The sequence below is a fragment of the Podarcis raffonei genome, chromosome 12 (assembly GCF_027172205.1).
Source record: "Podarcis raffonei isolate rPodRaf1 chromosome 12, rPodRaf1.pri, whole genome shotgun sequence".
Lineage (NCBI taxonomy): Eukaryota > Metazoa > Chordata > Lepidosauria > Squamata > Lacertidae > Podarcis > Podarcis raffonei.
In genome coordinates, this window is record NC_070613.1 from 23,721,110 (window position 1) to 23,748,340 (window position 27,231).

The window sequence follows — 27,231 nt, forward strand, 5'->3', positions numbered from 1 at the left end:
TTTTGTTTATGTTTTTACAGTGCAAAAGGAAGAAAATATTTGCTAAATACAACACTAAACCAGAAGATACTCTCTGTTGGGTGATTAAGATTTTTACTACATAATTCTCTATGTTGCTAAAATGATGTGCTTATTCTGAAACTCTATAATTGTCCACTGTATTTGCAAATAGCTAATAGGAAAGAAAAATCCAGTAAAGATACCAATTATAACAGCAGGAAAACAACAATACCGAAAATGTTATAAACTAACAGGTAATAGATCTCTTAACATTAGGACAATTAAACTAGCGGCCAGCATTCTGTTCCTTAGTCCAAGGACTCCTTTGATGCAAAGCTCATCCATTTCAATAAAGTTCCAACTAGCGCAAGTGCCATAAAACTCAAGAGTTTAATAACACAGAAAATAGAAATCACACAGCTAGAAAAATATCAGTCAAGGTCAGGAAGAGAAGTTTATTATATGTATGAGTACATTAAAAGACTCGCAAATATTCTATAATCAATTTTGTTTCATGAATACTGTTGTCCAGTCATCTTCATGATTTAATTTTATGCTCACTATCTATGTGGGAGGGGGCTTGAACAAAATTAGAAAAGAAAACATTTTCTTTGCAAATCTCAACCTTAGCAAGCCGCCTTTGAGAGTGGTATGTGACATTGAGAGGTTTTTGTTTTGTTTTTTATGCTTGAGCTATAAAGCTGATCTCTGCTATCCATTTATCCTCGGAATAAATAGAAGGAAAAGAAATGCTTGGTGTCTGAGCTATCATGAGTGAGACTGAACCAACTGAAACCTTGGAGTACATTCCAGAAATTATGATGTTTCTATGCATCTTATACGTTTCTGACCTTAAAGTGCTTCAGCAGTTATTTTAAGATGAAACACTGAACTATATATGAACATGTAAAGCTGCCCTACACTAAATGTGACAGTTGAATCTGAATAGCTCAGCATTGCCTACTCTGACTGATGGCAACAGAGAAACCACAGATAAGAGTATAGGATCTTCTCTGTGCCAAGAATATGTTCTAGCGATCTGCTGTGACTCTTCAAACTTAGTTCTGTTTATTTTAATAATGGTACCTGTCAGGGGACAGCCATCGGAATGGGGGAGGGAGGGAGGGGAATACTGAGAGCCTCTGAAGCTTCTGAGAAGCAGCTCCTCGTCAGGCAGTGGAGAAAGCCACACCTCCAGTGGAGCACAGGGGGAAGGGGATAGCCGAGTGAAGGGAAGGCTCGAAGATGCCTCTGAGAGCAAAAGCGCCTCACCTAGCCCAGCCGGCCAGGAGGCAAACACGCCGCTTCCGTCACCTTGCTTGTGCAGAAGTTTGAAATGTAAGGAGGGGAGGTGGAGATTTGGGGTGTCCAAGTTCTTATGCTGGGGGAGAAACAGGAAAGGGGCACTCCCGGAATCTGCAAGTGACTGAGACAGACATGAACACTGGGTTTCTGCACTGTACATAGTTTGCACCAATAAAACCTGTAAAAGACAGGTCGGAGTCCTGCCTGGTTACTCACAAGCACCCACCACCAGCGCCTGACAGTACTACTTTCTAGATAAGGATGCAAAAACATATTAGCTCCTAAAAATATAGAGATCATGGACACAAGTGAAGGAAGCAAATAACATGAGGCTAATTCACTTCTCTCTCCACGTTTAGGCCCTCCCTTCTTCAACAAGCCTTCAACAACACTACACTATTAATCTAAGGAGGAAGGGAGAAGAATCCCACACAAAGGATTTGGTCTGGGGCCAAGACAATTCCCTACAATGGATCTGCAGGCAACATGTATGGAAAGCAAACTCACTCACATATCCTTTTCACAGCCAAGGCTGGGCAGCCACTGCTGCAGCTCTTCTAAAGAGCAGAGGGTCTCCCTAGATTCCTCTCCAGCTGGAAAGAGTAACAGAAGTTGCAACCTAGGAATGGGATAAGAATTTAAGGAAGGGGTACTCAACTATGTGAGCATCCCTGCTCAGAATTCATACCACCTGCCCTCCATCACCTGCTGCCAAGCTTCACTGGAGGGCAGGGTAAAGGTAAAGTACCTTTCAAAGACAAGAGGAAGTATAATAAAAATTAATTACAATTGACCAATGAGCAAACAAAAAGTGGAAACTGAACAAGGGGGAGTCTTGACTATCATACCTCATACTCTGAATATGTTCCTTTCATTGAAATGTCTTATTTTTATCTGCAGTTTTTCATTCTATATTCATGAAGGTTCTTCTTTATATATAAAAAATGATTACCACAGGTTTCACATCAGCTGACAAATGCATATTTAATTCATTTTTATTACCATTGCTGTCATTGCTTCTATCTTTCAGAAGAACAGATTTTAAGCCACGATCATCTAATTCTTTCACAGGAACCCAGGAAACATGTTCTGCAGATGCATCAGAATTCCAGTCACACACGTGAATCTTAAAACTGCAGTTCTGTTGAACTGAATGAAAGAACAATGTGTTACTCCCCTTTAAGCTAATTGAATCTCACATTACTTTCATTATTGGGAGATCATTGTTCCTCCAGTTCCTCATATTCCCTTTCTTTGGGCTCCAACATAAAGAAAATATTCAGGGTGCCCGCAATCTGTCAATATGTTGCGGGAGGGATTCAAGCACATACCAGAATTTTGGAATTGCACAATTAAAGTCTGTTGCCCCAGCACAACAAATGCACTTCTAAAAAAATTGAGCTTTTACATTTTGGAAAGGTAGGACAAAATGCATTGCAATGTGTGGGATGAGCAAATCATTAGTGGGAGGAAAAGCAAACACCCCACAAGCAAATCAGGATGAAAGCTTGTTGTTATATAATTGCCTCTTAAAATAATCAGAATAAATGCTCAATAAAGACTGGTTGTAGTCTATCTACCGTATAAACTCTTTGGCAAAAAAAATTAAATTAAAAGGGGGCAGAAAGGGGGCAGGGTTCTGGCAAAAATGGCTTTGGTAATCCCATCCGCCACTGAATGCAATGGTTTTGGCTATACACGATTTTGGCTTTAGGCGTGAACCCTGGAACGTAACCCCTGTGTAAGTTTACAGGTGCTGTTTACAGAGGTGGTCCCTATCAGTTCAGCAGCATATGACCATGTAATAAAAATAGTATAGACTGAGTGTTATTTTGAAGAGACAGTTTTATAAATTAATTATAATAAAGTTATATTCAATAAATCTTACAGCAGAATCCTCCATGTGTGCCATTGAAAGGGATGCCGGAAGGATTACTGAAGTGCTCTTGATCTGGAACTTGGGTCTTGACTTCACAAGCATGGACTCTCTCCTTACACAGTGAAGTATCTGCTAAGAGCAAGATCAAAACTTTAAGAATAAAAGTTGAGATTCCTACATACAAAATCATTATGATGGCTACATTGAATTGAAGCTTGGTCACTCAAAATCTCTCTTTCGATTTTTCAACTCCGCAAGTAAGAACAGTTAAGATCCAACCCATCAGGTAAATCAGTTTTTCACAAGGCACAGCCTAGGAACAATGGAAAAAGCTATTGGGCTCAGGGGGAAAGCATGGATGAGACCTTTGAATACAACTAAGTAGCACTGCTTCTTAACAAAATCAAATAATATTCTGGATATGTTTAGGTCATGCACTTGAGAAATAGACATACATAGATCTATAAACATGAATGTTCATGGGGGGAAACTGCAGCAACAAGGGAAGAGCCCAGCTCTTTAGAGTTATTAGAAGCAGCACAACTTGACAAGGAGGAATTGAAGAAACTTGTTTTCACCCTTTCTGAAAAGAACGTAGTGTGAAAAATAATATTAATTTATTGAATTGTTTTTGAGTGGAAATAAAGCTACATGGAAAGGGCTAAGAATCACCTTCACTTCCACCGTTCCTCCAATCAACACTGCAACATCCCATGACTGGCTTTTCATTTTTAAAAAGCCAAGACTTTGGTATATGCATTTGGATGTAATGTGTAGCTTGCCCCTATGGGGCCCAGAGGCATTTCAGGGGAAATGAAAATGGCAGGTGTAGCTGGAGCTTCACTGCACAGCACACAACTGCCAGACCATTATACAGTGGTACCTCGGCTTAAGTACTTAATTCGTTCCAGAGGTCCTTTCTTAACCTGAAACTGTTCTTAACCTGAAGCACCACTTTAGCTAATGGGGCCTCCTGCTGCTGCCGCGCCGCTGCTGCACGATTTCTGTTCTCATCCTGAAGCAAAGTTCTTAACCCGAGGTAATATTTCTGGGTTAGCAGAGTCTGTAACCTGAAGCGTATGTAACCCGAGGTACCACTGTACAAAGATTTTAAAAGGGGAGGGGGGATATTGCAGCCGTTGGCATTAGACTCAGTATTCCCACACTAAGTGTTGAAACTGGGACTATTTGCTGCCCTCACCATTTCTTGCTATCTTTGGCAGACATTTAGACACCCACTCCCAGACTGCTGAGCCTGAGACCAATGCCCTGAAGTTTGACTTGAACGGCACCACTATCTAATGCATTAAACATTTTTAAAAACCCTTCTGTATACAAGATTGCCTTCAGATAGCTTGGGGACCAGATAACTCCATACCCTCCAACATTTCTTCAGTGAAAATAGGGACATCCTAAGGGGAAAGGGACATTCCGGGATCAAATCAGAAACCAGGACAGCTTCTCTAAAACAGGGATGTCCCTGGAAAATAGGGACACTTGGAGGGTTCGCTAATGGCTGCTTTGCATCAGCAGAATGGACTTTTACACACATCAACTTTTTTTCTGAACTCCTTACCCACCACAGTCCCCCATGCCACACAGCAAGCAACTTTAAAGAATTGGGGGACCTAGAGAACAACATGGGACACCGCAGTAAAGGCCACAGTAAACAGTGGCATGGCAAAAATTGGGTTGTCCTCATCCCCCCCCCCATCTTATGGAAGCAGAAGCACTAATGCAAGGCCACCATGGATACAACCTGAGAAGAATAGCATTTCCCTTTTTCTTTCCAACTTCACAAGCTTCTTGACAATGAATACTGTGCATTGCTCTACTATAAATTAATTTTGACAACTGGTGAAGCCAGAAAAAAAGAAGAAAAGAGAAATGATCAATAAATCATTTGAAATGAGAATTGCTTCAGAAATAAATCAGGGTTAGTAATGGGATGTTTATAATAGATCTATAAGAATATTCCAAACTTATTTGAGCCATTTTCTTGTAATCCTTACAGTTGCAAACATTGTCCCCTCTGGGCTACATGGCTAAGCACTGAGTAGCCAATGTAGTCGTATTACTTTTTTTCTCTTCTCCAAGGCATTCTACTTTAATTTTACTGATATGAAAGAATCAATGTGTCATTTGCTATCTCCAAGTACACACAGAAAAGATGAGCTCGTTGTGCATGCTAACTGCTTTGAACAACAATCTATATCACAGAGGAATGAAACATAGAGAGGCCTGTCTCGTGAAAAGTCAATAAGGACCACACTTTATTATTTTAATTAATTAATTACATTTATATATCACTCTTCACCTAAAGACCACAGGGTGGTTCACAATATAAAAACATTAAAAATGCATAACATAGTAAAAAGCGAAAACAGCAACCCCAGCACACACACATTTTAAAATACCATAGATTATTTAATTAGCCAAAGGCCTGGGAGAAGAAGGTTTTTGCCTGACGCAAAAGATATGTAACGGTGCAAAAGATAGGTAATGAAGGTGCAAGATGAGCCTCCCTGGGGAGAGCATTCTACAAACGGGAAGCCACTGCAAAAATGGCCTGTACCTCGGAAGTCAAACGGAATCTGTTCCAGAAGTCCGTTTGACTTCCAAAACATTCGGAAACCAAGGCACAGCTTCCGATGGGTTTCTGATTGCATAGGCTTGCCAGAAACAATAGCAGAAGTCTCATTGGACGTCTGGCTTCCAAAAGAAGTTCGAAAACTAGAACACTTCCAGTTTTCAATCGTTCAGGAGCCGGAAAGCTTGACTCCCAAGGTGTTGGGAAGCCGAGGTACAACTGTACTTGTGTTGCCACCCTCTGGACCTTTTGTGGAGGAGGCACATGACGAAGGGCCTCAGTTGGTGATTTCAGGGTCAGATTCGGTTCATATGGGGAGAGGCAGTCCTTGAGGTACTAACTTTCTTCTACACTACTACAAGATGAACATGCCCTTGAGCAGTAGGACTCACTTTTCTATTTTTCTTGATAGTGCTAAAAGAATAGGATTGCTTTTTCAAAGTTTTTGTTTTGATGTCAAAATTTGCAGGTTGAATAAAATAAAGCTTTTTGTCAAACAGATATGCAAAAGGCAAATGTTTAATGCATGTTCTATAAACTAATCACAATTCAGAGCAAATTTTCTGGGTTGTATTCAACAGTGTCATTTAGCTGATGGTAAAGCTTCCATTAGCAGATCTGGGGAAAAATCATTTTTCAGTTATTCCTCCTCCCTCTTGCAGCCTCACACCCCTGGCCCAGTAAATCTGCTCCAGAAGGGCCCCCAACTCTCTGGAGCAAATTGAAGCTATGGGGGCTGTGGAGGCGGGGAGAGAATGGGCAGAAAAATGCTTTCCTCCCAGTTCTGCTAACAGAAGCAAAGGGACAGCGCAATCCCTTGTTTTACCAAGCTTAGGGAAGCTTCCAGACTTTACTGAGCTAAAACTCAAGCAGAAAGCAGATTCAGTTTCTGAACATCAACAAGAGTTTGCTTCCATGTTCTTGGCAAGGTCTGACAGTATTTCAATAATTGTTGGTAGCAGAGTTTTAACCATTTTGGATTATGCAATTATACTGAAAAAGCCACCATGTAAGATACAGGCGCCCCCCCCCTTAAGTGCAATCAACTTGTGTTTGACCACCTATATGTGCGAGGCCGGGAAATAATTTAATAATTTAATTCAAACCTGGAAATGGCAGGAGAGAGCTGGAGAGTCTTCGTGGCTCACAAGGAGACCCACCTAGGAGGCTGAAGACGACATCAGTGAGGGAGGAGGAAGCCCTGAAGAGACCTGAGGTGCAGCAGGTCTTTGTTTTGGCTGCTCAGGCTACCTGCCTAAGAGCTGACATGTGGGGTAGTTTAGCAGCAGCAGCATCCACTGCAGCTGCTTTCCCATGCACCCTCCAGCTTCCAGCCAACCCCAGAGCTTCAGGCCTAGATATTTTTGTCTGGATTGGCACGAGAGTGGAAAGAAAGCTGGAGATGAGTAGGGGGAAAGGCATTTGAAGGCTTTTTTAGAGGGTGCTCCTCACTTTATGGGTTTCCGATCATGCATGTGGGGGCCCAGAATGTAAGTGACAGGGATGCCTGTGCAATAAATAAACCCCTCCGAATCTCATGTCAATTAATTTTAACTTATAAAAACAACACCAGAGCTAGGCTAAAAACACAGGACAAGAGAACATATTAATAGAAAATAATATAGGCCTTGAGCTGAAACTTGTCATGCAGCAACAGAAGCTAAGAATTAAACTGAAAGAAGCAACAAGGAAGATCGTTGAAGACTGCAGGCGGGTGGGGGATACACTGGAGAGGCTTAAACCTAGGAATATGGGAAATTGCCGAAGTTTTGTGATAGGAAGGAGCCAGATGCAACACCAATTATCTGGAGAGAAGCAAATTAGGGTGAGCAGGCCTAGAACAGATTCTCAAGGGTTCTTGAAAAAGAACAGTACCTGGAGTGGGAAATCGCTAATTTAAAGAGTGAACAGCATTTCCACAGAAGCCATATCTTGCAGATGTGACACACCACAGCAATTTCACATATCTGATATCTTATTATTCAGCTCATATATACTTGTTTCCATCATTCTTTGACTATAGTAACAAGAGACAACTTGCATACGTGAATCAGTCATTATAAATTAGTGGCATAAAATATTGCTCTAAGTCAATCATAGAATCTTAGAATTGGAAGGGAGCCAAGGGTCCTCTAATCCAATCCCCTGCAATGCAGGAACCTCAGCTAAAGCATCCATGACAGATGGCCATTCAACCTCTGCTTAAAAAACACCTCCAACGAAGGATAGTCCACCACCTCCCAAGGGAATCTACCTTTTCAAAGAGAAAGCCAACACTTGGGCCTAAGTCATCAAATATTATGAACATATATATATATATATATATATATGAATGAATGAGTCTTGGGCAGATGCTTTATACCGAGTCAAACCATTGGTCCACCCAACACATTTGATTGGTTAGGGTTGCCATATTTCAAAAGGCAAAAACCAGGACATCCTGAAAGCTGTTGAGCATTTTTTTAAAAAACAAAAACACCTCACACACACACACACAATTTCTGAAATTCCCCCCCGGACATCAATTCTGCCTTTGAAATCCTTGTAATGTCTGGGAAAATCTGGACATAAGGCTGCCCTAGATTGGTGATATCTCTCCAAGGTTCAGATAAGAGCCTTTCCCAACCCTACCTGCAGATGTCAGAGATTGAGTCTGGGACCTTCTATATGCAGAGCATATAGTCTACCTCTGAGCTACAGAGAAAAAATGCTGATTCACGATAAATTTGAAAACAACTGAAAACTAAAAAAGAAGGAAAAATCTACTTTGTGTTCTACAGTGCCTAGATTAGAGCTGAAACTAGTATTTTTAATTATTCAAAAACTAATATTTTTCCAATTGTATTAACATTTTTAATATGAAATTTCAAATTCATTAACATTCATTTCACATGAAAAGTCATGTGGTTTATATTTGCTGGTGTCTCTTTAATATTTTGGTATCATAAAGCATCATAAGCTATCAGCACTTACATATTATCAAGAATTATATAGCATGTAACTTTCAAACCCACCAAATACTAAATACTACTGTATGGCTGTAATCCTATACTCACTTACTTAAGAGTAAGCCCCATTTAAGTAAGTAGAGTTTCTTCCAAGTAGACAGGTATGTGGTATGTGTTAGTTCAATACTGTGAATTACTAAACACCATTACGCAGCAGCTATTAATCATAGCTAAATCATTGAAGCTAAGCTATCAAATAGTGTCAAAAGGCATTATAGAAGAACTATAAAATATCATCAATTACGGTATCAACTGTCAGATAAGGAAATTTAATACTACAAATATTCAGCAAAACATTCACGGATAATTTTCAGGAAAAACTTAGGATGCAAATTCATTATAGTTTGCCTATGTGAACTCAAAATGGGTTGTGATAGGGACCAAGAGCTTAGATATCAGGAGTCATTATCAAACAGACATTTTCCTATGCATATCAAGCAAGATTGGGGAAATGTTTAAATTCTCAAGATACCCTAGAACAGCAAGGCAGAGAAAGAGAAATATCTGTTCTAAGAGCAGAGGTTCTGTTTAAAGTCCAAATCTGCTATTACTTCATAGGGCTAGAATTAAATACCTACTTCAGCTCTTTTGTACTTTTTTGTCCTTTCTTTTTATAACAGATTGGTCTCTTTAAAAAACATTTGAAACAAGATAGTAGGTTTTCTAAAAGAATATTGGCAATAGAGTGGGTTGACAGCTTTTTGAACCCCTGTGGTGCCATGAAATTACAAGCTGCACACCTGCCAAAATTCCTTCTTCTATACAACTACTGAAGATACAGACATAGACTCTTGCCCTTTGTTACATCTATTCACTCTAGCAATTGCATCCATTCAACCTAGCGGCAACTAGCCTGAAACTCAGTTTCTGAGGACCACTTGACACTTGACTTTTCATACTCAGGCATGATTATCCACACACAAAACACATGAGTGGCATTCTAAGGGAGCATTCATGTACTGTTAGTGGGGGGGGGGGGAGAGAAACAGACTACACTTCACTACTCAAAAAGGATGAGCAGACTTATAACACATGAATGCGACCCTCTCAACAGACACAGCAGTTGTATATTGTGTACTGAAGGACCCATATCAGGCTATGAATATTAGGCATTAATATTAGGCACAAGAAAATGTAATTGTGGGGGGGAAAGAACCCATTGGAGGTAATTTTTGCTGGTAGTGAGGAATGCTGCCTGTTATTAGACAGCAACAGCATCAATGTGATCTCCATCATTGGACCAGCAGAACATAGCTGATTTCCCATGGTAAGCATAACGTCGTTGGGAGTGGTTGTCTCTATTGTGTTACGCCATGCTCCCCATAGTAGTCATTTTGTGTTCTGCCACACCCCTTCCAAGGCAACTGTTTTGAGAGTGGCACCCCTAGCGCTCTCATCCAAAAGCTTGGAGACCCTTGATGTCAGCCCGTTGCATCAAAAACAACTAAGAATCTTGTGACACTTTAAAGTATAACAGATTTATTGCAGCATAAGCTGCATCTGATGAAGTGATCCACAAAAGCTTATCTTACAACAAATCTCTTTAGAGTTTAAGGTGCTACAAGCCTGGCTCTAAATCCATAGCAGAGAAAGTGTACTTGGATTCAGATGCTTGGTTTTGAAATATGTATAACTAAACTACAGGGGTGGAGTCTAATATGTTCAAAACTCTTAAGAGGCACTGTTTGGAAGCTAGCAGACATTTGGTAAAGGAATGTATGTCATGCTTGGTACAAGATACTTATATTGCCTATACAAATCCAAATGCAGGACAGGCCAAACAAAAACATGCAAACATAAAATATATATACTGTATCAGCAGTGCTTTTTTCTGGGAGGATGCAGGGGTATGCATACCTGTAATGGTTCTAGGGGTTGCTCGTGTGTAAGTTGCCGGCACTCCTGGCTAGGTTACCTGGTTGAACCCTTTCTGTCTGGAAAGCCTCTAGCTTCGTGGCTGTCTCACTCGCTGGCAGAATCCGTCAGTGGGCGTTTCTTGAACTTCTTCCAGCAAAGAAGTTCTTTGACGCCAAGTCTCCTCCTACTCTCCCTGCGCGGAAGTCTTCTGCGCAGGGAGGGTGTGGGCAGCGGAGTACCCGTACTCTCTCCGCTGGTCTCCGGCGAGGAGTCTTGGAGCCTCCTCTCCGATTCCCCCATCTGCCCCCCTTCTCCACTGGTGTTACGCTGATTTCCTTCCCCAGCAGATGGGCTGCCTCTCTCCCTACTGGGACCCTCTCCGGCATCCCTCTGGAGCCTTCCCTCCGCTCTCTAGCTCCGATGGCAGTTCCCTGACAATACCCCTAAACATTTTGTGAATCTTTGTACTTTTGTCCATTTACTGTATTTATTTCCCCCGATTTGAACTATAAAATGGTGATTTTATTGAGTCAAAATGAGAGTACCCCTAAACATTTTTTTAGAAAAAAAGGACTGTGTATAAGGATTACACATAAAAATAAAAAATACATAAACAACTGCTACTACTATTTATTTTTGTTTCATAAATATGCATGTCTAGAGCATACTCATAAAATAAAATAATATAATATAATCAATAAAAAGCAAGTACAACTTACTCCTAAAGCAGAACACACATAAACCTAACAGTAAAATGCCCAGCTCCACAGGTATAATGTATGCTCTTCGTGTATTGTTTTCCTATTTTGTTAAAGGTACCATGTGAAATAAATCTCACACTACTGCCAAATTCCTAGGGCATTTGAGTTATGTTTGCTCTACGATGCAACAATATTGCTCAGAATCCTAAAAGGTGTAAGAAACTACATGTGTACTGAAGAAGCGAGTTTTTCCTTCAGTCTCAGGAGACTCTGGTTGTTTTGGACTCCTGTGCTCAGAACTGTTTGCTGGAGCTAAATTTATCTGAGACATAAACACTACATTCTAGAATATAACATGAATCACCTCACTAAAATAAACTGATGGGCCCCCAGTGCTGCATTGTAAGAGACAATTTGAGGTCATCTTTGAACTCTGCAACTCCAAGGGCTTAAATGTGCTTGGCAAATCTCCCAGTATCTTTTGTAGGTTTTAGTTGCTGCCTTGCACTCCACATTATTGCCAGTAAACCCAAATTATTGTAATGCAGACAGTTATTTGGGGTCACATATTTAGGGCAACAAAACTCTGGCCCTGTCCCCCTGACATTTTTCTTTTACTGCAGTCTCCAGAAGGTCAGTATCAATGGAGCAGAGGTGCAAGGCAGATGTTTTATAAGGCTGACTGCAAAGGTTGGCATTGTTAGGCATCTGCCAAGGCCCAAATAAACAGGGGGCCCACTCCCAGTCACCTCCTGAACCTACACCTCCACTCACTGCTTGTACATCTGTCCTCTCTGGGAGAAATGAACAAGTTTTATAGAGCAGCAGCTTCCATTCGACTTCCACTCTCACTCCCAGTGTAGACTGGGCTCAGGGCACAAGGCAAGCAAATGGGCAATAACATCAATGATTAGGAGGAAGTGGGCTGCTAGGGGCAGGGAGGGGAGGTCTCAAGAGCATCTTGTCCACAAGATCCCCCAAACCTGGACCCAACACCAGAAACAAGAAAAAAATCACAAAAATAAAAGATTTGCCTGGCACAAATCTAGGAGGCCAGAAGGTATTCTAGAAAGAAGCACCAGCTTGTGGTCTGGCCATGCACATGTATAGTCCCAAATACATTAAAACTCATCTGTCACTGCCACCTTTTGTCAATATCAAGACTATGTGCTTTTAATTTTTGAAGTTCCTAGTGTACAAAATCACAAGATTGATTACTTGTTTGCATGTGGTAGGCATTACTCACTGAACTAGCTTGTTTTGCCAGCAAGCCAGCATCCAGGTACAATGACACATGAACAGTCAGATTCTCCCTGTGGCATCTGTTGCATACTAAAGGTTCACCACAAGCTAAGATCAGCTATGCAAGTAAATTCAAAACAGATGCCTGAAATCCCTGGTTTATTAGTATCTACGCTTAGAATGTCAACAAGGCATTCTTGCTTTGTGGCTTTTTTCTTTTCCTAATTAAGCATCAGAGAAATAATTTAGTACAGCTACAAGAATGCATCCTTACCAAAAGCTAGCAGACATCCTTCAGTGACTGAAACATCATCAATAGCAATGGTTTCTCCTGGTGCCCAAGGTTCAAATATTTGTCCTTTGATGGAAACCTGCATAACCAGAATATTAGGGAGACACTGTTATTCAGTAGTAATACTGTCTATTATAATACTGAAGTATCTAAAATTATCTGCAAGGAAGCTTATAAGGGAGCTTGGAAGAAGCTGTGCCTCTCTCTTTGTTCCTTTCTAGTTTACCAGAAGGTCTTACGGCCTAACACAGATGTGTTCTTTAAACATGTCCTCTGTGCCCACTCCTTTTTGGCATCAGTGTTAGAAGATAGGACAGGGGAACAGACACCAACAATCCCCTCCATTAAGCCAGTATGTCATAGTGCTTAGAGTAGCATTCCCTACTTTGTGCCATCAATTCCTATAATCCCTGGCCTTTGGGTGGTGTCGGTTGATGTCCAAATCTTCTGGAGGGAAGCAAATGGGAAAGGCTAGTTTTAAGTGACAAAACTGGAGCAGGGAAACCCAGGCTCAAATTTCTGGTCAAGATTATTCTCTCACAGCCTAACTTAATTCACAGCGTTGTTCTGAGGAGAAAAATGGGTGGCTGAGTAACCTCGCATGCCACACTGAATGCCTTAGAGGAAAAGCAGAACATGAATATATCGGTACTGAAACTACATCCTTGTGCATCCATTACTTCTATGCAGCACATAACTGAGTACTGACCAGAGAGGATCTAAGCTACTAGGCCTGCTAGAGATAGGAAAGATGTTGTTTTTTTAGTTTCCACAGATTTTTAAAACTCTTTTCTGAACAGACATTAGATAAAGGGCTGGTCCCTAAATGGAAGTTTCATTAATCTTGTTTGCTATAGGCTTGAAAATTGTAGTAATACAGTTCTGAGCACTGGTAAAATTATAACCTATGCATATTAGCAAGTCTTCACTGCTCCTGTTTTATTGTGATTTTATACTTTTAGCTACCTTGTAAATCAACATGACTAAGAAGCTTGATATGAATAATGTGTTGGATCCAGCTTATTAGTTACACTATTAGCCTATTAGTTTGTCAAAAGTCCTACTGATTTTAATGGGAACTAAGTGCGACTAAGCAAGCCATTATAAAGAAATAAATACATGTAGCAAACCACAAGCCTAGACTTATAACTTCTTCAGGCATCAGGAAGGAAATGAAAAGGGATGCAGTAATACTATAGTGCCAGGATCCAATCCTGTGGGCTGTTAATTATCCAAAAACTTAAACAACAGTACAATTTTGTGCTAGCCAAAGGTCTGTCAGAGAGAAATTTCCTCTTGCATTTAGAGACAAGCAAGGCAGCATTGTACAGGATAGCTAATGGAGAGCAAGAATAAGTTTTCATTGGAATAACTAGAGATCTGACTGCAACTAGGTATCTACTCTATCTTGGCAGGGTATATTCTACATTTACTTTCAGGAATAATGCATAATATGGAATCCCGAAGGACTTAATATTTATAATCCAAGAAGCTTGAATGTAAAGGGTTAGTATTTCAGTCTTCCATGATTTTATTTATTGCCCTACTGAATAATGGCACACATATCAGAATAATCAATTTTCTTAATAGGTTCTTCTGAGAACCAGAGAGTACCCAAAAGAAAATGCTTTTTACTTTTTTAGTTGGTATAACAGTATTTTTTTTTACAACAACCTAATTTACTATTAAATTAATGCTTTTTCTTCATAAACCAATATATGTATCTTCCTAAATTGTTTTAATAGGTTTAAAGAAGGCTGATGCTTTTCTGAGAAACTGGAAAGCATTAAACATATGTAGAGTCACTATTGTTTTCTAATCAGCACAATGAACTTGCACTTTGAAAACCTATATTGAAATCACTGTCCAACTGTTAACTGACTGACATGGATCTTGGGCAAATCACTAAGAACCTCATTTTCTTTCAGTGCCAGGAAGGAAGACGAATAGGGTGCCTATGAAGCCCTAGGTGAGCTGCCCTACATGGCTCATAGGATATGTTAGGCTTGGAGGGGGATAAGTTGCACAAGTCTGGTTCAACATTCAAAGCAAAACGCTACTGAAAAGTAAGTGTAAGTGCATGGCTACTGTAAGTGGGTTTCATTATTATGTCCTCCCACTTCATATACTAGCATGTGACTATCCAGCTAATTTCAGTTTGAGTTACATGCATAATTACAAAATGAATGCTTCCATTAAATCATTGAGATAAGGTCAAGTAATACCAGCCATGAATTTTTCATCAGAATTCCACCTTATTATTCACTTGAATTAAATATCTAGTGCAAGTTCTTCTCTTTAAGTTGACATTTCACTCATCCCAGTATTGGAATATGCCCGAGCAGCTTGCATACCTTGACATTCAGAGTATTGTTGATTGTGATCACAGCTCTTTGCCACTGATTTTTAATTCCTCCTCTTTCTTGCCATATGGTCCCCGAGGCTCTATCAGAATTGGTCTGGAGTCCCACTGTGAGGGTTCCATTTATTTGACCAATCCAATAGTAAAACGAAATCTAAGAAGAAAAATAGGAACGGTCCAAGTGTGTCGGCAAACTGCAGTGACAGCAGGCAATATGAAGAGGAGATAGTTCAGTTACCTGGCAGGTGAGCTGGTTGCTAGCCACAAAGACCACTCTGCTCCTCAGAATGGCCGGAAATGCGATGTGTTCAGAGGACAGTGTAAGGAAATGGGCTATTAATAGGAAGGAAAAAAATTAGAAGTTGGTTTCCTGGACTTTGTAGAATTCTGGAAAACTCAGTATGAAAAAAAGAAAAGAAAATGGATAATGGATTAGGCAACTGGCCTGTAGCCAGTACTGAGCACTGTGGGTTAGGACAACTGGGAGTCACACATCAGATGTTAAAGTGAAACAATCTACTTTATATTCAATGAACAGATCGATCAGGGCTGATATATTTCTTACAAGCTGAGAGTTCTTGGTACAAACTGAGCAGCAACTCAATGTCACATTTTCTCATACCCCCGCTTTCATGTCACATTTTCTCATACCCCCGCTTTCATGTCACATTTTCTCATACCCCAGCTTTCATGTGCTGCTGCTTTTAGATTATATTAAGACAATTAAAAAGATGTTGCAAGGTGCATTGCAGTAAATCAGATTCCTCCTGCAAACTTTGGGTTTCAAAAGCTTTGATGACTCCTCAGAAAGCACCTTTCTTACCTTCTTCCACTCCACCAGTTTTGTCCCCTTCCGTGCCAAACCCTAACTATATACAGCTTCTCCCTCTCTGTCCATCAAGCCACCACCCTCTCCTTTGAACACTCACAAGCTTGATTAGTGCCAGGTGAGTAAGGAACATGGGAACAAGGCCATCAAATCTATCTGCTCAGATATTCCACTGCTGAATGGGTCCTTATGTTGTGGATGACCTAGGAGAACTGAAACCAGCTGTGACCAATTTGAAACACCTGGCCAGTGGACTTTAGTTTAAGGAGTGCTACTACTGCACCAACTCTCTTTATAGTTGTTTAATTTTTTGAAGTTTACTTTCTCGATTTCCTTTTCCTAAATCAAAGGCTGCATAGACGTCATACATTTAAAGCACGACTCCCCCCAAAGAATCCTGGGAACTGTAGTTTGCTAAGGGTGTTGGGAATTCTACTTCTGTGAGGGGTACACTACATCTCACAGGATTCTCGTGGGGAAGTCATATGCTTTATGATATGCACAGATCCTATTTGCTGTATGGTTGAATAGATGTGCAAGAGTTGTTTTGATAGGCACATGGGCATTGGTGTTTATAGCTCAGGGCAAGAGCCTGAGGAGATAAAGTTGCTCACAGCCATTCAGAGTCTTATCAGAACAAGGCTGCCCTCCACAGGCATGCAACAGTGAATGTGCTAACCCAGTTGGAATAGATTATTTTAATTTGAATTCCAAGGCTATACACATCTTTGTTTTTGTCATACAAAGTGACTGGCTGGGGTTTTGTACTGAAGGATATGGATGGCTGTGTTACTGACTGAATAGCATGGTGTTTTTTAATAGGTTTTTATTTTATTATTAATATGCTGCATTGTATTTGTATTTTGTATATTTCTTTGAGATTCTTTTGAAAATAAAATGATTACTTGTGGCTAAGTGAGCCCATTGAAGCTGTTGGTCGATTGCTGGGGTAGGGCAGGTGCTGCTATGGCTGGTGTGGAGGGGTGATTCTCTCAAGAGATCTCAGAGGGCCTACATCCCACAGCCCTGCAAGATCTCAAAGAGGGACAGGATGCCAGTCTCCTTTTAAAGGACTGGCCACCATCCCATCCAGGTTTCTTCCTTCCTCAACCAATAGGGCAAATTTCTCAGCCCTCGCTTCCTCAGTTTTATACCCTCCCAACATTTTTTCGATGAAAATAGGGACGTACCATTCCATAATGATAATTTTACTATTTATTAAATAGTGGGTAGACATAGCAGACGACACAGAGATTTCTCCAAGTAGTTCTTTATAAGTAAGCTGGAACTGAACTGAACAGCAAACAGCTCAGCTGGCCTGCTTTTATAGGCAGCCGTCTGTCAACATTGTAACAACAACCCAGGGTTTCCCGCCTAATTTAACTGACGTGGACCTGAGTGAAAACTATATACATGATACCCCTGGTGCTCCGGGTAATAACGTCAATACATAACACTATTTATACCCTACAAATCTTACTGGGTTGCCCCAGCCATGCCAGACAGCTTCCAACATATATAAAAACATTAAAGCACTAAACATTAAACAGCTCGGATGTCCAACATTTCTGCAATGAAAATTGGGACATCCCACCATACCCTCCAACATTTCTTCAATGAAAATAAGGACATCCTAAGGAAAAGTGAGGCATCCCAGGATCAAATCAGAAACCAGGACGGCTTCTCTAAATCAGGGATGTCCCTGGAAAACAGGGACACTTAGAGGGTCTCTCCTCTCTATCCTCCATCAGGACAAGAGGCGTTACCACACTTCAAGAGCAGGCAAAAGCACTCAAGCAGTTTACAAGCTAGGCCTGTTGAGAAACTGTGTGATTGCAGAGAAGGAGGAGCAGCCATGGGAGAATCCCAAGGGCCACAGAGAGGCCAGGAAGGCTGAATTTTGTGGCCAGGCCTCAAGTTCCCAACCCCGGCCTAACCATTACACAGAGACCAGGCTGCAATGCCTTTGAGGCAGGGCCTGGATTCTTGCCATGGCATTCTTGCCATGGCACTGCCTTGCCTTGGCACTCCTAAAGTGACCCCAAATTCCATAACAGCAACCTCTTGTTGTGGAGACAACCATAGGACCTGGGTTCAAATTGTAGTGAGGTGGATGAGGGGAAAGAATGACAGCCCCTCCCCCCAAAAAACCAGTATGTGGTATCTGTAGTGTATCAGCCTCTGTTGCCACCCTGAAAGGAAACAGCAAATACAGTGGTACCTCGGGTTACATACGCTTCAGGTTACATACGCTTCAGGTTACAGACTCCGCTAACCCAGAAATAGTGCTTCAGGCTAAGAACTTTGCTTCAGGATAAGAACAGAAACCGGGCTCTGACGGCACGGCAGCAGCAGCAGGCCCCATTAGCTAAAGTGGTGCTTCAGGTTAAGAACAGCTTCAGGTTAAGAACGGACCTCCGGAACGAATTAAGTACTTAACCTGAGGTACCACTGTAATAGGCAATTTAACAGAATTGGATGGGGGGCGGATAGTGAGGGAGCAAGAGGCAGGCATACAATTTCTCTTGGGTATGTCTGGCCAAGTGGTGCCAAAGAAGGACAGAACTTTTTTTATGTACGCTACAACAGCAGCAAGAATACTTATTGCAAAGTATTGGAAGACGCAAGATCTACCCACTCTGGAAGAATGGCAGATGAAACTGATTGACTGTATGGGACTGGCAGAATTGACAAGCAGAATCCGTGACCAGGGAGAAGAGTCGGCTGAAGAAGATTGGAAAAAAATTAAGGACTATTTACAGAAATACTGTAAAATTAAGGAAAGTTAAATGGTGTTGGATTGAAATTGAGTGGTTTCTAGCTGTAATGATATAAAGGAACATAGATGGGGAAAAAAGGGTTTGAAAAATAAGGTAACGTTATAAGCTGTAATGCTTTAAATGAAGGATTTGCTGAACAAATAACCTTAATTGGGATACAAGGAGGAGAAGTATGAGGAGGTCTGAGAAATTTGTTATTTAAAAGTATGATTTATGAACTTTATGTCTTTTTTAATGTTTTTGTTTGTTCTGTTTTTGTTTGTTTGTTTAAAAAATTGGAAAATCTAATAAATATTCTTTAAAAATAATAATAAATAAAACATCGTGGAGAACATAAACAAAAAACAAAAAACCGGGCTCTGGCGGCACGGCAACAGCAGGAGGCCCCATTAGCTAAAGTGGTGCTTCAGGTTAAGAACAGTTTCAGGTTAAGAACGGACCTCCGGAACAAATTAACTACTTAACCTGAGGTACCACTGTAATAGGCAATTTAACAGAATTGGATGGGGGGCGGATAGTGAGGGAGCAAGAGGCAGGCATACAATTTGAACCACACCAGGAGTTTGGATGGAGGCCAAATAACCAAGTTAGACCCAGGTGAGCAGTCTGAATCTCTCAAACTTGGAATCCAGGTGTAGGCCTCAAGCTCTGCTCCTGGTGGGAGCTTTGGCTGAATCGGTGTTGTTATGCGAAGGCAGAGGCTGCTCTTTCCTCCACAGCCTTCTCTCAATGGTTCCTTCTCTCTCCCTCCTGCTTTGTCAATGTTTTAAACTCTCCCTTCCCATTCTTCCTCTCTCCTCAGAAACTCCTCCACCTCTCGCTCAATCCCCTCAGAGTCTCCTCAGCCAGAACCTTTGTGGCATATCCTAAGGGTCAAAAAAGGGCTGTGCTCAATGCACCCTTCTGTAACTGCATCTCGCTGCCTAAAATCATTCCTGGGGCTGTCTTTGCTTTCTGCTCCTTCCTTTTTATCTGACTTCAGACCTTGGCCTGGACCCTGAACTTCAGGAATATGTTATCTTTGATTGGGTGAGTCACTCTTTTCTCATTTTGATTTCCTGACTTTGACCCCTGCCCTGCTCAGACACAAATCCACAACTTGACATTTGCCAATTCCACCTAGGCTTGCAAGCAGTCACTATTCTCGACCCAGCACGACATATCACTGCAAACCCAGGAAAGTGGCAGGACATACCTTTTCAGAGAGTCACCCAGGGCAGGAACTATGACTGCCATGCATTACATCCAGCTTGAATAAAAAAAGAATTTCCTGAAAGTGCAGCTGAAAATTGACTGGTATTAAGTCAGAGGCCGTGACCGTATTTGAGTCCAATTCCCATTTGTAATGGGGCTACCAATCTCTTACTTTTGATGACCATTTAAATTCAATAAAGTGACCAAGACTACTTTAGGTCAGAAACCAATTTTATGCCTCCTAGTACACTTTCCAAGTCTTAAAATTACCAACTCAAGAAATGTTTAAAAGATGATGTCTTTAAAAAAAAAAGCAGAGTACTGTAAAAGCATTTCTTCGTGTGCAATGTAATACTGAGGATACTTGTTTCCAGTGTTACCAGAGGTTCAAAGTATATCTAGAGGGACCATCAAAAATCATCTTATGATGGTTAATTATCACTTGATAGTATCTTTGGTCTCAACATAATTATATGCAAGAGAATTCTTCCCTTTCCTCTCCATTGTTGTCCCTTATCATTTGACTCCCCCACCTCAAGACTCTGTGGGAACCATACTAAAACAAACTATAGGGTTCATGTTCCTGAAGGCAGAAAAGGGCCAGAAGCCAAACGGTATCACTGGATATATAAAATGTTTAGGTTTTCAAAGAAGACAGTTTTAATCCTCACAGAAAATAATAATTTGCAGAAGAGTAGCTGTGTTAATTTGTTGAATAAAAAATGATAATGTGTCTTGTGGGCTCCAGACCAAGAAAAGTATTACTTCAACAGATGCATGAAATGTTATCTTTAGTTGATACGTAGATAAATGTGTACACATATACATATGCTCTCAGGTGTAGAGCTATGCTGATAGGAGTTGGAGTCTAACATCCAGCAGGCCAAAGTTTCCTCACCACTAATTTATATGATGATAGATTTGTTTATTATTTGCAAGAGAGTAAGTTGCCCTTACCTGTGTTGTTCCCATTGTGGTCAGAATGAGGAGAGCCTATGATGTTCCTTCCGTTTCTCCTTATCCAGTCAACAGGTGATTTCTCATTGTTCATATTGCACAGATCACTTTCAAAATCACATTTTCCATAATAGGAACCTAATATTAAAAGGGTTATTTGCATACTTTGCATTCCATAATGAACACCTGCATTATACAAAATGCCATAATATATAACATGTACTTATTAACATTTTTCATGAATAAAAAGCATGCCAATTCTGTTCTATTGCTTTCAGATTACAATTTACCTAAAACAATGAACTTTAAGTATAAAAGATCACAGGTCTATTTCCTACATGTTAAAAACTCTGATATTAAACTATCAAAATCTGCCATCTCTATCAGGTAGTTAGACATGGAAAGGAAGTTTACTCCACATAAAACAAATCTGGAATGACTGATCATCTCTCTGAATCTACCAGCATTTGAGCAAAAGCAAATGGTACTATTTCAGATTTGCATTGAAACATAGAGTCCAATTCTGATTATGAACATACCTTTAAGCATATGACCAAGCTGGATGACTGACTAGCAAATCAAGGAGAATTATTTTAGCCCAGCACTCCATTTGCAGGGAGTTTTCAAACAAGAGATTACCCCATTTACAGGAAGAATACCCCAGGAAGAACTCTGCAACCTGTTTTTCCCCTGCACATCTTAAACATTGTACATGATAAAAGGCAAAATTAAATGGGTATAAAAGAAGATGGATGCAGCAGAACATCCTCCCCCCCCCCCCGTAATAAAAATAATCTGTCTTTCTGTGCTTTTTCATCTATTCTGTATAAATGTTTAGAAAATTGAAGAGGCTAGCAAAAGTAGATATTCATAAAAAATAATTCTCGCAAATATTGCTAACATAACCAAGGCAGCATTTAGCACTAATGATTCAATACTGTACATGCCAGCAGCATTGCCCTTTCCTTTAGAGCAATGAAGATTAATCACTGAAAACAAGCATTTGGCTCAAACATTTGTAACTTCATCAACATTATGCTTTGCTAGATTGCATTTTCAGCAATATGTTCATAATATCTTCAAAAAAAGTTATAATCATTGTTGGTGGAGAGGGAGATCTCTTAGGCTTGATCCTGCACATTTCTCAGGTGGGCAGTTGCAAAATATTAATGGAGAGGGAAGGCATTTTTTAAAAACCACACCAGCCTTAAAACAACACTTACATCAGCATGCAAGATTGAAATGGTGCAGTGATGAAAGTCTAAAGGGCAAAACTGACAATGAATGGAACAGCATAACATTAGGTGTATAGAATAATGTCATTTGACTTAAGCAATCAGCACTTTTTCCTTGCAATTTGAAACTTCCGTAAAACCATTTATTCAGCTTGCCTATACCTGCTTAGTTGGGAGGAAATTCCAAAGGAAGCTTACATTTAAGTATACATGTGCAGGATTGCACTGCCCAAAAGTGGCTTGTGCACTAAATATTTTCTGTTGAGTTTTCTTAACTATTTAAAGACATCAAAATATGATGCTCTTTTAATACTAAAAAGTTTGCTGATTTGTAATTCTATTTGATTGTATAGTTTTCACAATATAATACTTTAAAAGTTATCTAATTTAATTTAATTAGGGGTGACTCCAGAAAAAGGGACATGGGTGGCGCTGTGGTCTAAACACAGAGCCTTGGGCTTGCCGATCAGAAGGTCGGCAGTTCAAATCCCCGCAACGGAGCGAGCTCCCATTGCTCAGTCCCAGCTCCTGCCAACCTAGCAGTTCAAAAGCATGTCAAGTGCAAGTAGATAAATAGATACCGCTCCGGTGGGAAGATATATGGTGTTTCCGTGCGCTGCTCTGTTTTGCCAGAAGCAGCTTAGTCATGCTGGCCACATGACCCGGAAGCTGTCTGCGGACAAACGCTGGCTCCCTTGGCCAGTAAAACGAGATGAGCGCTGCAACCCCAGAGTCGTCCGCGACTGGACCTAATGGTCAGGGGTACCTTTACCCTTTACCTTACCAGAAAAACTAATTTCAGGGAGCAGAGAAGTGTTAAAAACCATTGTTTGTGGAATAAGAATTTAATTTATACTATATACCCTTCAGAATCATCACTGAATATAATCAGCTTGGAGATAAACCTGTTGGATAAAACTGAAACATACAAGACGGAGCAAAATGGGTGAGTTGTTTTACACATGCTTCCCTACACTGTCTGAGATTTACACATCTTATCATTATTTCACAGTATCTCACATTTCTGTCTAAACATAAACTACTGCTCAGCCATGCCCATTTAATTTTCCAGGCCACAGAAGATACTTTAAAAAAGTATCTGGTAGTATATGTTTTGGGGGGATGGAATGTATATACTTTAAGGAGAAACTGTTTCTCCTTAGGTTAATAATTTTAAGTTATCTTGAACCTGACTCAATATGCAATCACTCTGTCAGCCATTTGTCTTCCTCTTCTTACACAACTGCAAAGCAGAAGCAGCTTAGATATGAAAGTCAGTTCAAAGAGCTAATGAAAATGTAAACACTTGATGCCCCATGCTGAAAACTGATTCATGAAGAACTGAGCACAGTAAAATATATGGCTGACTCTCAGCTAGCATGTCCTACTCAAATGTAAGGTTTTTACCTCCCATAATATTGAAGTTAATAGCTTATTGAAATGCAGGCCACATTTCTTTAAAAGGACTTATAGCTATGTGTAAACCTTCCAAGATTAAAAGAGCCACACAGTCTATGAATTCTAGGTAAACTTCTTGGAAGGGGACAGGGCATGGAGAAGAAGCTACAGCTCATAGCTTGAGCCCTTTATTATTATGAAAATGCAAACATACAATGGGGTGGTGGGAATCATCATGACATGAAAATTATCATTAAATCAATCTATGTGGCAATATAATTGAAATTTCTAGTAGCAACAATGCAGGCCAGATTTATATTAAAGAAAGCAATATATACAGATGAATATAATCTTGGTATTTCATATTCCAGTAATGTATAAACAAACTCTGCTTTTCAATAAACTGGTCTGGTTAGTGTAGATTTTTAAATCTCTTATAATGCCACAGTCCAAACTCACTGATAGTTGTCAAAGATTTCCAAGATGGCTGCAGTAAGTAAACTGGCTGTTAACCAGGTGCCCCTTCAAATCTTAGAAGACATACATGTAACTTTTTGTCATTAAAACAGATGTTGTCGGCATTTGATGAATGATAGGTAAAAAAATCATACTAGTTAGAAGGAACTGGTGCATTGTGGCATGTGCAGTACATTTCTAAGCATGATTGCACAAGAATAAGGTACACTGTTTTAATTATCATCTTATGCAGATTGTGGGGGTGGGTAAAAACATTCCCAAATATTAGATGAATCCTTGGGGCAGACAAATTCTAAGTATTTGCTGGGGGGGTGTCTATTTAAATTTGGCCAAGGGTCTTTCCTTATTTCCTTTTAAAAAAAAACAAACTAAAAAGCACTTGGCATTCCTGGAACACAGCATTCTTAGGAGTGAAAGATGGTCTCACCCACCTTAGATTTAAGGTTAGGCCTCAACCCTGAACATTCAGAAAGTTAGATCACCATTCCTTTAATGTTGCCATATACCCCCAATCTACTTTCACGGAGGACATGATCTTGCAAAATGAACTTGCAAAAGTGAGGAGAGATATTCAGCCAAGTTTAGACCCTTATTTTAGAATGCTTTAACTGCTAAGCCTATTTCAGCTTTTATGCTGTTATTTTATTCATTGTAGTAGATTTGTTTTGTTTTAATTGTTGCAGCCTGTCCTGAATGATGCAAAAGCAGTAGGAGGGCAGGTGGGGTATTGGTTTTCTAAACGATACTTAAATAAAATGGGGACAATAACCCTGCAAATATAAATATGTACATAGAACAGTAATCAAGAGAAATATAAAATCACAAAATACCCAACCTTATCACAATCCCACCCCACCCCCAACCTGCACAACCACCACCCCCAACTGTCTTCCACTGTCTTCTTCCTTGGGGCAAATGTTCCATGATACTAAGGTCTTACTAAAGGCTTACCAAGTTAATAAATCATCACATTCTGGGTCTATGATCTCTGACCATTTTCAAAATATGAACTTGATTTCCACAGCAATGTTTTACACAACTTGTTTTAAAGCTGATCTGAGGTAGGAACTAATTGCATCCAACTAATACTGGATTCTAGGACAACACTGAGAAACTGTTGATTTGTATTGTAATCTATTTAACACCATAAAAAGGAAATGCACTGAAGGCTAGTGACATCTACTTACATTGTTCTGCATCACTACAATCCTTGCATTGGTAGGTGAAATCATACAACTCCACTGATGGAACCACAGAGCCATCACAACATTGAAAAACGTCTCCTTTAGAAGGCCAAAATGCTGCCAGATTGATACACAGCAAGGCACAAAAGTTGCTGGCTGTGTACATTGAAAATGTTTCTGTAGATACCTTGTCCTTGATGGAATTATTGCAGCAATTACCCTGCAAAATGTGTATACAAAAATGCCATTTCAAAATACAAATGAATTTAAAAACTGATTCAAACTTTGCAGGTCTAGAAGAAGTTTTCCTTCTAGTACGGCATGGCTTATGTAATGTGTTCAGTTTTCATATTCATACAGGTATAAACTTGGAAAATATTTAACCGGATTGCTCCACATTTTATGACAAGCTGAAGTAGTTTGTGGCTTTACAGTGCAACTCAGTTGCCTGGTGCTACAAACAACATCAGATAAATTGAATTAACAGTGGCACACAGTATGCAAGACAGTACTAAAGGCCATTTCTCCTTATTAATAAAATCAAATGGCAGCAGCGATAAACTGATTAAAAAGTATGACACACACATTTTTAAATTAAGTTATCAGGGTTTTTAGTAACCTCTCAAAATTAATCAAATTTCTTACAATATCATAATTCCTTGGACCCAGGATTGGCATATTGGATTAGCCAAAGTCCACATTCTTGCAGGCTAGGGGCATTGCTGGCTCCTGGGATCTCCCAACTTTTCTGCTCTTCCTCCTGGCTGTTCGCCTGCTTCAAGGATGTCAGGATTCACCAGAAAACAGACATCACCCCTGATGTGAGACTCTCTGATGACAGAAAGAAGAGAAGCAGGGTACTGTGGTAGTCCCCGGTGCTCATGGGGACTGCTGAGACTTAATGTCCTTTGAGGCAAGGGCAGAGATTGTGTTACCCTGCCCAATGGGGCTTCAGTACTGGGAATTTGCATTGCCTCTTGTTGGGACCCCATCTAAGTTCTGAACCTCTCCATCCCCTCTGGAACCTCAGAAATGGTGACAACAATGGGTGCAGGCAGAAGTTCGTGTCCAGCATTGAAATGCCTAGCTGGTAGCTCAGTTCTATGAGGAGGGAAGGAAACAAGCCCCACATCTGGTCCAGATGCTGGACTTGAGCAGCTTGAGCTTGGTCTTTCTGGCAAGTAAATGGTCTCTGTTCACAGCAGCCTTCTTAAAATGGCTGCCAGTGCCAATAGTTCCATGAAAAAGAGAAACCTACATTGTATTTATAACATAAAAGGATATGAAAAGACAAGGTGCTTATAATTTGGGGGAACTTAACAACGCCTTTTATTTTTTATTTTTTTAAGGAAAAGTCAACGCCAACTTGTTCCTGGAGGTTTCAGTGTTTTACAGAAAGGTTGTAGCCAGACATCACCTAGTCTAACCACCAGTTCCTAACTACACCGACGAATTACGGTAAGATACCTTTATTTCTAGTTAGTGCTATATTTTGGGCTGAAATGGACAGGAAATGGGCCACAGTGCTGGCAGTGGTGAGGTTTTTGGCCCACACCAGATGGCGTAGAACATTTTGTCCATGGGAAAACAACTACCCCAATCTTGGATCTCACACTGCTCTGAATGTTATGAATTTGACCTCTAATTTGTGAACATGGGGAAGAGCACGGGTAGGAAAAAGAGTTCTGCATTTTCTATCTCACTTTATTAAAAGTAATAAACCTGCCTTGCTTGGGAGGGGGTCAAATTATTGTCAGATTAGTCCTAATGTTGAAGTTACCCAGTCTCTTTGCCCAAGCAAGACATTTTACAAACAATGCGGCTGCTGTGATGTACATTCCTTTTCTGCAAACATCATTCCTGGGTGGTACATCACTATGAAAGCAGGACCTAGATAGGGAAACACCAATCAAGAACTCCCTGGAGGCCAAGATCAGCCAG

The 27,231-nt window shown here is 40.3% G+C and overlaps 1 protein-coding gene and 1 long non-coding RNA gene across 4 annotated transcripts in view; one reads left to right on the top strand and one right to left on the bottom strand.

Moving 5' to 3' along the window:
- Window positions 1–21,135, bottom strand: part of MALRD1 (MAM and LDL receptor class A domain containing 1) — a 224,678-nt gene extending 203,543 nt beyond the window's left edge. For both annotated transcript variants that reach the window (XM_053409891.1, XM_053409892.1), the window contains exons 1-6: window positions 20,997–21,135; window positions 15,475–15,569; window positions 15,229–15,390; window positions 12,857–12,953; window positions 3,194–3,316; window positions 2,308–2,454 (exon numbers count right to left, since the gene is read on the bottom strand). In XM_053409891.1, the coding sequence (XP_053265866.1) occupies window positions 2,308–2,454; window positions 3,194–3,316; window positions 12,857–12,953; window positions 15,229–15,390; window positions 15,475–15,569; window positions 20,997–21,090 (718 nt within the window). In that variant the 5' untranslated portion in view covers window positions 21,091–21,135. The remainder of the gene's footprint in view (window positions 1–2,307; window positions 2,455–3,193; window positions 3,317–12,856; window positions 12,954–15,228; window positions 15,391–15,474; window positions 15,570–20,996) is intronic.
- LOC128424081 (uncharacterized) overlaps window positions 19,351–27,231 on the top strand; it is an 82,948-nt gene continuing 75,067 nt past the window's right edge. The window contains exons 1-3 of one of the 2 annotated variants that reach the window (XR_008332920.1): window positions 19,351–19,442; window positions 19,648–19,874; window positions 23,102–23,177. This is a non-coding gene — a long non-coding RNA (uncharacterized LOC128424081). Of the gene's footprint in view, window positions 19,875–23,101; window positions 23,178–27,231 lie in introns of both variants that reach the window. The other variant, XR_008332919.1, reaches the window with a different exon arrangement.